Genomic DNA, 10,979 nt, shown 5'->3' with positions numbered 1-10,979 from the left:
GTGCTTGGAATGGATTCAGAATCATGAAAACCCCCTAGTTTGACATGTCACAATTGTCACATGCTACTTAAAGCATGATGGAATTTGGAAAATGTTGCCATATATTGGTTGTCTATCTATGGTGGTATACAAAAATGTCCGTAAACCTTTTTTTCGCGATGTTTCCGGCAGAGCAGGGCTCTCATTCTGTGGACCTTAACGACCACAGGCCCCCCCGGCTAAAAGAGGTATCCATAATTAGGGCCACCTGGCCTGAGAAAAGGACTTACTTCTGGTCATTATTTAGGTAGCGCACACATATTTTGGCAGAGTTCACATGAGCCATTTTAATCTAGATTGTAGGATTGCACTATTATATACAGTAATAATACAAATATAAAAGTTTGATTAATTAAGCTTATTCTTTTCATGATTCATCTTGATCATTACGCAGATAAATATACAAATTTGTTATGACTCTCACTGGAAATGTTAATTAATAAGGATAGAGCCATTTAGAGTAGTAGAGAATTTTACAACGCAAGACACTACCACCAAGTATCCCACCACAATTTCAGCCCACACTACCCCAGGGTATGCATGCAAACACAGCCCAGTCATATGCTAGATTTCAAGTAGTCTTGTTTCTTTGAGCATCTTGAATGTCATTTAAAATTAATCATTAATCATGTCCAATCTCACTCTCACACGCACACAAACACGAGCACAATGGAAACAAGACCCCATGAGGACGTTTGTGTTATCATTTATCATTCATATCATCATCTGACTGTACCTTGTGATGTTTACATTTCACATTGTACTTTACTTGAGTATTTCCAATTTCCAGTACTTCTACTCTACTACATCTCAGAGCCACAATTTGTACTTTTTCTCCTCTACAATTATTTGAAAACTTTACTTACTTAGGAGATTTTAATTTTGATTAGAAAACATACAGTAACCACTTCAAACCTATACATTTCGGCCATTTGAAAATAGCTAATCTACAAGCGTTGCGACACATTGTGAGCTTGTAGATCAGCTATTTTCAATACATTTTGTACACATTTTGAACCTGTGAAATGGGACATTCTGCAATATGAGTACTTTTACTTTTAGTACTTTAAGTACATTTTCAATTCCGTACTTTTACTTGTAACGGAGTAGTTCTAAATTGCAGTATTGGTACTTTTACTTAAGTAAAACAATTGAGTACTTTTTCCACCACTGTACATTTCTGACTATAAAGTATTCAAACACACGCACTCTCTCTCTGGATGTCATTGTTGTTCTTGAGTGTATTGTTCACAAAGTTTCCACTAATTAAACATACAACATGCAGCTATCTGTCTACACTGTTGTAGAATCTTGAGCTATAGACAGAGAGCTGATTGTCTTTAATCTACTGGTACTGTGATCATCAATCACACTCACTCATCTTCGTCTCCACCTCTCACTGGTGAGCAACGGTGTTGATTTCGTCGACTAAAGCTATATGAAAGATAATGACAAAAACTAAATAAAAACTAAGCTATGATGACTAAAACCAAGATTAAATATATTTACAATTTCGTCAACAAATAAAAACTAGACGAAGATGTTAGGGAGGGACTATAGTGGAGAAGAGATCCCGGTAGAATTAAAAGACAAGTGATTTTTCACCTAATTCAATTTAGTTTTTAGAGCTGATTTGATAGTTTTTATTTAAATGCTAATAGTTTTAGTTTGTTTTTGTATTAGTTTTAGTGTTGGTTTTATTTACACTTTGGGTAATATGTAGTAGGCCTATCGTGTAATAAAAACGTAACAATAGATTTAAAATTCAGTTACAGATGAACCACCAACCATCCATAAACTAAAACTATAAGGGCATTTTGTGAATAATTTAACTTCGCTTCAGTCTGTTTTGTAAACACACAATACTGTTCCGGTTAGTTATTTAGTTCGGTTAACGGAAATGTTTATTCAATTTTAGTTTTAACTTTGCGAGGCACTACTAAATGGTCGCTATAGGCTTGTTCAATAGAGAAATTGCTCTGAAAACAACAGTTCAGTACACAGTATGGACAATATGAATCAGACTTGGGGGGGGGGGGGGGGGGGGGTCTTATTTGCCACCCCTGTGACCACCGGCGATCTGATAGTCAAAGTAGGCTACGCCTTGTTGGTAAAGTTAATCAAAAATATGACAAGGCGGGACAAACAGTGGCCAATCAATGACGACAGCGTTGACATACAGTAGGTGCAGTTTGTCAAAAAGCAGGTCTCTAAATAGGAAGGCTACTTGAGGAGGCTTCATCTTCTTGCTGGTCATCAGACTCAGGACGCCTATCAATTGCAAGGTACTGTAAACAGTATGCTCATTTAATGATCAATTGTGTCAATTTTCCCTCTGAATTTGTGAAAACTTTATTCAGTCACTGAACTGCCCATTAGTGCTGTGTTTTTATTGGTCTATGTATTTGTTTGAAATGTGATGTATGGACATTGTAAAGACTTTAAGAGATTCTTTTGGAGATAAATGAATACGTAACGTCTATTTCTTCCATTATATGAATGCTCATGTTCACAATTGAGTCATTATATTTTTATTTGACATTCAGAGGATGCAAAATTGCACTTACATTCTGTAAATGCTCTTCCTGCAATATATTTGTATTGTGTTATAATACAAATGCAGAGATTTCAATTAGTTGCACAGGTTTAGAATTAAGACAAAAAGTTAACTGAACGATGATGTGAACTAGTTCAAATCTGTAGTTTGATTGAATCTATGTGAACTGAATGTTTTGAGCTAGTGAACTTTCACAACATGCACTGCCAATAAATCAACTCATCTAAAGTGAACCGAGCGGAAATTACAACTTTGCTGTGACTACACAACAGTGTAGACTGACAGCAGATTTAGTTTAGTGACTTTCATTTAGTTTTACTCATGTTTAGGTCACCTGAAAAGTTTTAGTTTGTCTAGTTTTACTGTAGTTTAGTTGACTAAATCTACCGTTGATTTAAAATGTACATTGGTTGCATGCTGAATAGGCCTATAGTAGATCTGCTATTTTCAGAGCACAAGACCTGAGTGCAACCAAGCACAAAATGACTTGTCTTTTAGTTCTACTGGATCTCTTCTCCACGCGCCAATACCTCCACAATGTTTTTGTCTAGTTTTTATTTGTTGACAAAATTGTCAATATATTTAGTCATAGTTTTAGTCATGATAGCTTAGTTTTTATTTAGTTTTCATCAGTGAAAAAAAAGTACTAAAAAGGTCATAGTCACAGATATAGTAGGCCTACAGGTGAGTTAAATATATTAAATCTGTACAAAATAGCCCTGACATTTACAAAAGGTATGTTCTCCAGTTTAATTTAAAGAGAGGAGAAGCAAGCACTCCCAGTAACATAATATCGGGTGCACGGTTCTGGTAGAAATAGTCTATAGAAAGGAATACCAGCACTCACTCTTGATCCATCTACAGTAGGATTCTTAGTTTATTCAGAGTTCTCCCCCCAGCAGGACAAAACGTTTCGGCCTTCCTCAGCATGACGCATTCCCACCGAGGAAGGCCGGAAGGCCTACGGGCCGAAGCGTCCGTTTAATTATCCAGTTTAATTTAGCCTTCACATTCTACATACCAAAGAAATTTTACTGAAGTGGGCTATTTAATGTTCTGTCTTTATATGTTTTTAATACTTTTTGTTTTCAGTGTTTCACACTTATTCTTTATTATCAGTGTGTAGAAATGGCCTCTGCCCGTGGTCTCCTGTCTGAAGAGCAGTTCCTGTGTTCCATCTGTCTGAATGTGTTCACCGATCCAGTCACCACTCCATGTGGACACAACTACTGCAAGACCTGCATCACACACTACTGGGATGCCAACAAGCTGTGCGACTGCCCCATTTGTAAGGAAGTGTTCAAAAAACCAGAGCCAAGGGTCAACATGTTCATATGTGAGATAGTTGCTCAGTTTAGAAAGTTTGCTCAAGTCGAAGTTAAAACCAACACAACCCGAGAGCCTGCAAAACCAGATGAAGTCTCCTGTGACGTCTGTACCAAGACCAAGCTCAAGGCTCTGAAGTCCTGCCTGGTGTGTCTGGCCTCCTACTGTGAAACTCACCTGGAGCCTCATCAGAGGGTCACAGTGTTAAAACAGCACAAACTAATCAACCCTGCGGAGAACCCGGAAGACTTTATGTGCAAGGTACACGAGAGACCTCTGGAGCTGTTCTGCGAGAGGTGCCTCGTTTGTATTTGTCAGTTGTGCACCGAGTCAGACTACGAGGCACATCAAGTTCTGTCTCTGAAAGAGGCATATGAAGGAAAGAAGGCTGAGCTGGGAAATATGGAGGCTGAAGTTCAGCAGATGATCCAGGAGAGACAACTGAAGGTTCAGGAGATCGAACACTCAGTAGAGCTCAGCAAGAAAGACGCAGACAGAGAGATGGCAGACGGTGTGCAGGTGTTCACCACTCTGATCAGCTGCATTGAGAGAAGCCAGGCTGAGCTCATCGATGGGATTGAAGAGAAGCAGAAAACCACAGAGAAACAGGCTGAATGCTTCATTAAAGAGCTGCAACAAGAAATCACCGAGCTAAAGGAGAGAAGCTCTGAGCTGAAGCAGCTCTCGCACACTAAAGACCACCTCCACCTCCTCCACAACGTCCAATTAATCAACAACCTTCCACTCGCGATTGACTGGAAGCATGTCAATGTCCACCAGTCTTCATATGTGGGGACTGTGAAGACGGCTGTGGCTCAGCTCATAACACTCAGTGAAGAGGTGGAGAAGAATCTGGGTGATGCCGAGCTAAGGAGGGTCCAGCAATATGCAGTGGATGTAACTTTGGACCCTGACACAGCAAACTGCAAACTCATCCTGTCCGAGGATGGAAAACGAGTGCATTACGGAGACCTAAAGAAGAATCTCCCATACAACAAAAAGAGATTCTCTTTTTGTGTCTACGTCTTAGGAAAACAAAGCTTCTCCTCGGGACAATTTTACTTTGAGGTGCAGGTTAAAGGGAAGACTGGCTGGACCATAGGAGTGGCCAGAGAGTCCATCAACAGGAAGGGTCCAATCACAATGAGTGCTGATGATGGTTACTGGGCTGTGTGGTTGAGGAATGGAAATGAGTATGAGGCTCTGACCATCCCTCCCGTCCTTCTCTCTGTTACAGAGAAGCTCCAGAAAGTAGGAGTGTTTGTGGATTACGTGGGGCGTCTGGTCTCCTTTTATGACGTGGAGGCAAGAGTTCTGATCTACTCTTTCACTGGCTGCACCTTCAGTGATAAACTCTACCCATTCTTCTGTCCTCATATGAATAAAGATGGCAAAAACGCTGCTCCATTGATCATTGCTCCTCTCAGGGCCGATTCATACTCCTATTTTACCGAGGTTACGGCGCTGTAGTGCCGAAATGATTTCGGCTCGTCAGAAATTTTCAGTAGCACCGAAGAGCCGACTTTAGGACGGTACCCCCCCCCCCACCCGAATTTTGATTTGATTTGATTTTGATTTGATCTACAGCGCCGAACCGACTTCTATTCGGCTCTAAAATAGGAGTATGAATCGGCCCTCACAGATAAATAATGGTAAATGAAAATGGTGCATTAATATAGCGCCTTGGTGCTTTACATAGATTGTGCATTACATTCACACATTCAACACACACATTCATACACCGGAGGAAACCATGCAAGGCACCAACCTGCTCATCGGGAGCAATTAGGGGTTCAACGTCTTTTTGCGGCTTACGCCTTTTATTGGTTTTTTGAAGGGACAGACAGTAGGCTGACAGGAAACGGGAGAGAGATGGGGGAAGACATGCAGTAAAGGCCGTGTCGGGCTCGGGAGTCGAACCCGCGGAACACTGCGACTGGATTACCAGTCGGGCCAAGGGAGCATTTTGATTAAAATATATTCCCACCCTGGCTGTGTGACTATTAAACTCAACATTTTCAATTATTATTCTGCAGGAATTATGTCCAAAAGGAATAACAACATTTTATTGTCAGTCTTGTACCTCAATGCAAATACTACAGTTAATACAAATATATAAATGCCTGATTATGATGTTAATTGTCTTATGTAGCTGCATTGAGCAATACAGATGACTGAAAATGTGATTCTTGAAAATAAATATGTGCACATTTTACTAGTTTGTAGTGCAAAAATAAACCCTCAAGAATGATTCCTTTGTTTTTGTTATTGTTTCTTAGAATGCATTATTAGTTACAAATCCAATTTATACAGTACATTTTTTGATCTTATACACACTTGTTACACCTGGGGCTGGCTGGCTGGAGGGGGGGGGGATGTGGGGCATGATCATAAAGCGAGGAAAGACTTGTAAGTGAAATGGCAACTGCATTGTTTTTATTGTGTTAGCGAATGTGCATACAAGGACATTAAAACGCAAATGCATCGTTAGCATAAGGTTTCCATCCTTTTGTGCTACTGGAAAACCCAAACCATTACAGTCTATCATTAATAATAACAATAATAAAGTACAATACTAAGTACAATCACCAAAAGTCTCCCAGAAATAATGTCATTTGCAGTGTAAAAAAAGGGACATTCACATCAAGCACCATAACCACACAGTATAAATACAGATTTCATAAATACTGCTTTTCACTGTCCTGTTTATCTTCTTCCTATGGGAATCCATGAAAATGCAGTGGTGCACTTGATGTTGGTCCAATGAAGCTATAGATGACAACCAAAACAGGCAAGCTGCATGTGTTCACTCCTACGCATGTCCAGGGTGCTGTGGAATACTTTGATAATATTTGGAATTTATCAATATCATTTTAAACCACGTAAGCCCTCTATACTTACTTACTTGCCAAAAATAGCCGATAGTAGATCGGCTATTTCTGGTGAAGGTTCCCCCCAGAATAGGGATGCTGGGGTTCAAGTAGTATGACAAGTATGGAGTTATTTTAAAATCTATTATAATGGACTACTATTCTCTGAAGTTTTCCCTCGTGACATAAACTGTATCTTAGGGGGGAAAGATTGACTTAATTTATATGACATAAATGTAATTTAAACGTTACAGTTCTAGTGCTGGGCGTGAACGGCCCAGAGTGCTAGTGCATTCATGCTCTGGCCTCCTGCTGGGGACCTCTGGTAGTGCGTTCATGCTCTGGCCTCCTGCTGGGGACCACTGGTGGCTCTCTGTAACAGCTGCAGCATGATGGGATAGATGGGAGCAAACTCTTTCCCCTGGCGAGCTCTCACCGACTGGACATAGGCCTCCAGCGCTCCCCTGAGAGAGAGAGAGAGAGAGAGAGAGAGACACAGACAGACACACACACACACAGAGAGAGAGAGAGAGAGAGAGAGAGAGAGAATGAATGCATGAATGAATGAATGAATGGGGGTGTAACGATACATTTTAACAGCGATGCTATATGTATCACGACACATGGTTGACGATACGATACATGGACGATATTGGTTCATTATGGCGATACGATACGATTCAATGATTTAAATTAAGTAATTAAACCCCCCTTAAAACTATTTATCTTTTTTCTTCTAAAATGTGCTAAATACCATGCACAAAAATTTAGTATTAATACAATCGATTATTTGCATAGCAAAACGATACGATAGGATACATAGTCAATGTTGCGGTTTTCATTTCGATATACTTTGATTCTAAAATTCTATTTTCCATGCAGTTACTACATCGTTACACCCCTATGAATGAATGAATGAATGAATGAATGAAGGCATTGCCTTTTTTCAAATTCATTTTTCAGGTTGGTTTATATCGGTTATCAGCCATAACAGAAATTAATCAAATCGGATATCGATATTGGACAGAAATGTCATGCCGCCCATCCCTACAATGTAGCGCCCCCGGGAGAAATTGTCTGAAAGCGGCCTGGGCAATGAATTACCCCGTTTGCATCCTTGTGTCCTTGACTGTTTCAAATTAAACGTCCCTCTTATAATTATAATAATTTAATGCACAACTCAAACTTTTCTGTTCCATGTTCAAAGAAAACTAATTAAGTAATTATTTTCTACCTTCCGAGAGAGAGAGAATCTGCATGACTATATTTAAACCACCAGGGGCTGCTCATTCACCACACTTAACTCTTAGCAAGATGCACATGCTCCAGATTTTACAGACTTCCTCAACTCAACTTTTCTAGGTCAGAGGCCCACTTTTAGCGGCTCACCCATCTGACCACTTCAACACATGTTAAAGGTACACCCATCTGACCACTAACACATGTTAAAGGTACACCCATCTGACCACTAACACATGTTAAAGGTACACCCATCTGAACACTAACACATGTTAAAGGTACACCCATCTGAACACTAACACATGTTAAAGGTACACCCATCTGAACACTAACACATGTTAAAGGTACACCCATCTGACCACTAACACATGTTAAAGGTACACCCATCTGACCACTAACACATGTTAAAGGTACACCCATCTGACCACTAACACATGTTAAAGGTACACCCATCTGACCACTAACACATGTTAAAGGTACACCCATCTGACCACTAACACATGTTAAAGGTACACCCATCTGAACACTAACACATGTTAAAGGTACACCCATCTGACCACTAACACATGTTAAAGGTACACCCATCTGACCACTAACACATGTTAAAGGTACACCCATCTGACCACTAACACATGTTAAAGGTACACCCATCTGACCACTAACACATGTTAAAGGTACACCCATCTGACCACTAACACATGTTAAAGGTACACCCATCTGACCACTAACACATGTTAAAGGTACACCCATCTGACCACTAACACATGTTAAAGGTACACCCATCTGACCACTAACACATGATAAAGGTACACCCATCTGACCACTAACACATGTTAAAGGTAGGGCAAGTGATTTTCTTTGGTTAGTGTTAAAAAGCACTGTGTTGTGACAGTTAGTTTTATCACTATCACAAGAAATATCACTTACCATACCTTTAAGCCATCAATAGTGTTCAGGCTTTGATCAATGGAACTAACGGTATCACATTTTTATTTATTTATTTTAAATGTTTATACGAATGTTATATTATTGTTAAAATCTTATTCTGTGGTCATTTTTTCGGTGGTCCACATGCAATATCCCCACAGGTTACGACATGCGTATGATGATTGTTGCGAGCCAGTGGAAGGGTATTAGGGTAGCCCACCTGATGAGGGTCAGCCTGTCCTTCTCTGATGGATGGTCATCCATCCACTGGGAGTAGCGGGCGATAGACCACTCTGCCCTCTGTGGAGAAGACAGGCCGTAAAGTTAAAATACACACACTCTCATGACGATGTCCGTCGGCTGCCTTCCATTCACTGACAAAAAAAGCTAAATAAAAACTTAAGAACTAAGCTATGGTGACTAAAACCAAGACTAAATTGATTGACAATTTCACCAACAAATAAAAACTAGACAAAAAAAATATGTCTGATATTTTGTTTCCAGTTCATTTTGGAATTAATTTTGGTCTCCACTGCAGTGGAGACAGTGAGGGACATACAGACTAGGGATGCACCGAAAGGGAAATTCTTGGCCAAAACCGAATACCGAATATAGGAAACAGTTGGCCGAAAACCGAATACCGAATAGCCGAATACATATGTGTTATAAAGCTACCTGATTATGGCAAAAGACATGATTATGGCAAAACCTAACTTAAATAATAAACACTTATGGGTCCATTAAAAAACATCTAATTAATTGGAGGCTTTGTGATTCATTAATCTCAATTAATCACATTTTAATCGCATATCAATAGTCCTATTTGACCTGAGCAGTGAGCTTTTTTTTCTACATAAGCATAGGCAATAAAACAAGTAGTAATAATAATAGTGATAATAATATTATTTATATAAAGCTTCTCTGAGTACTTATCGACAGTTTTCAAGGAGAACATGAGAAAACAAATAAAAACAACTTTATTAGAGAAAAACTAAGACTATGGAATAAAATAAATTAAAGTGGAATGAGATAGCAATATTCCAGAGGTGGGTTTGAATTTATAGGTGGTGGCATGTCTCTGAGTTTTGGGAAGTGCATTTTGACAGGTCTGCCTGCTATGGACAGTGAAACCCTGACCATTAAACAGGCAGAGGCAACGATAGTCTATCATTCATTGTTAAAGCTCCAAATGATATTCCCATTCGTCTTTGTGTCTGCCCGTGTAAACGCAGCAGCGAGTTTGAGGTGTTGGGGAACGGATGGAAAGTACTGTTAAAACTAACTTTAGCTCCCATGCTAGCTATAGCTTCGCTCGTCAACAGAACACCACCCGTCCACAGATCTGGTGGAAGAGCTGCTGATATCACGTTGCTTGTGCCCGTGGATGGGAAATAAGATTTAAAAGGCTATGGAAGCGTGGATGTGTGGAAGTTGTGTCGGATCTACCTGTGCATTGAAGCATTCCGTGACTGCTGCTCGTGTGTTGTGTTGTGACTGCTGGCTGCTGCCTGCTGAGCTGATGCAAGAGCGTCATAAGCATGCGCCCTTCCTGCGCTGAAAGTAGCAGATCTACAAGCTGTATACCCGTCGCAATGCACAGCGCGTTGGGCTTGTACATCTGTGTTTTTCCTGCAGTTTAGTTCAATTCACAACTTTAGGACCACTACTACTATTCAGTGATATTTTTCGGCTTATTTGAGCCGAAACCGAATAGGCCGAAAATACATTTTTAGCCATTTTCGGCCGAATATTTTCGGTGGGCCGAATTTTCGGTGCATCCCTAATACAGACTGAATTAATGTTGGCAGTAAATGAGTTAACACAATCAGTGCCGAGATTCCTTCAAAATAGAAGCTCTGGGGTGCCGGAAAGACATGGCCTCTTTTACTCTGAACCCCCACCCCCCGCTAGCTTACGTTGGTCTCGATTCTATTATATCGCTATTATATCGCTAGAAGCTCCAAAGCGTTCATATTTTGAACGAGAGGCATGTTGTCTGAGTAGAATACCTAGTGAGGAGA

The 10,979-nt window shown here is 40.1% G+C and overlaps 2 protein-coding genes across 2 annotated transcripts in view; one reads left to right on the top strand and one right to left on the bottom strand.

Moving 5' to 3' along the window:
• The first annotated feature begins 3,646 nt into the window (after window positions 1–3,646).
• On the top strand, window positions 3,647–5,420 carry LOC310853240 (E3 ubiquitin-protein ligase TRIM21-like). Its single transcript, XM_083757498.1, has one exon. The coding sequence runs from the start codon at window positions 3,725–3,727 to the stop codon at window positions 5,390–5,392; it is 1,668 nt and encodes a 555-aa protein (XP_083613624.1). The 5' UTR covers window positions 3,647–3,724; the 3' UTR covers window positions 5,393–5,420.
• A 938-nt stretch (window positions 5,421–6,358) lies between these two features.
• cog5 (component of oligomeric golgi complex 5) overlaps window positions 6,359–10,979 on the bottom strand; it is a 93,382-nt gene continuing 88,761 nt past the window's right edge. Inside the window, exons 21-22 of the mRNA XM_083758092.1 lie at window positions 9,179–9,258; window positions 6,359–7,256 (exon numbers count right to left, since the gene is read on the bottom strand). Coding sequence (XP_083614218.1) covers window positions 7,127–7,256; window positions 9,179–9,258 — 210 coding nt within the window. The 3' untranslated portion in view covers window positions 6,359–7,126. The remainder of the gene's footprint in view (window positions 7,257–9,178; window positions 9,259–10,979) is intronic.

This window comes from Protomyctophum parallelum (genome assembly GCF_964188405.1).
Source record: "Protomyctophum parallelum genome assembly, chromosome: 22".
NCBI classification, from domain to species: domain Eukaryota; kingdom Metazoa; phylum Chordata; class Actinopteri; order Myctophiformes; family Myctophidae; genus Protomyctophum; species Protomyctophum parallelum.
Note: the sequence above shows the minus strand (reverse complement) of the source record. Positions and strands in the feature narration are given on the sequence as shown.

What these genes read in the sequence shown, in the direction of transcription:
- LOC310853240 (XM_083757498.1), top strand. Translation starts at nt 3,725, where the DNA reads ATGGCCTCTGCCCGTGGTCTCCTGTCTGAAGAGCAGTTCCTGTGTTCC.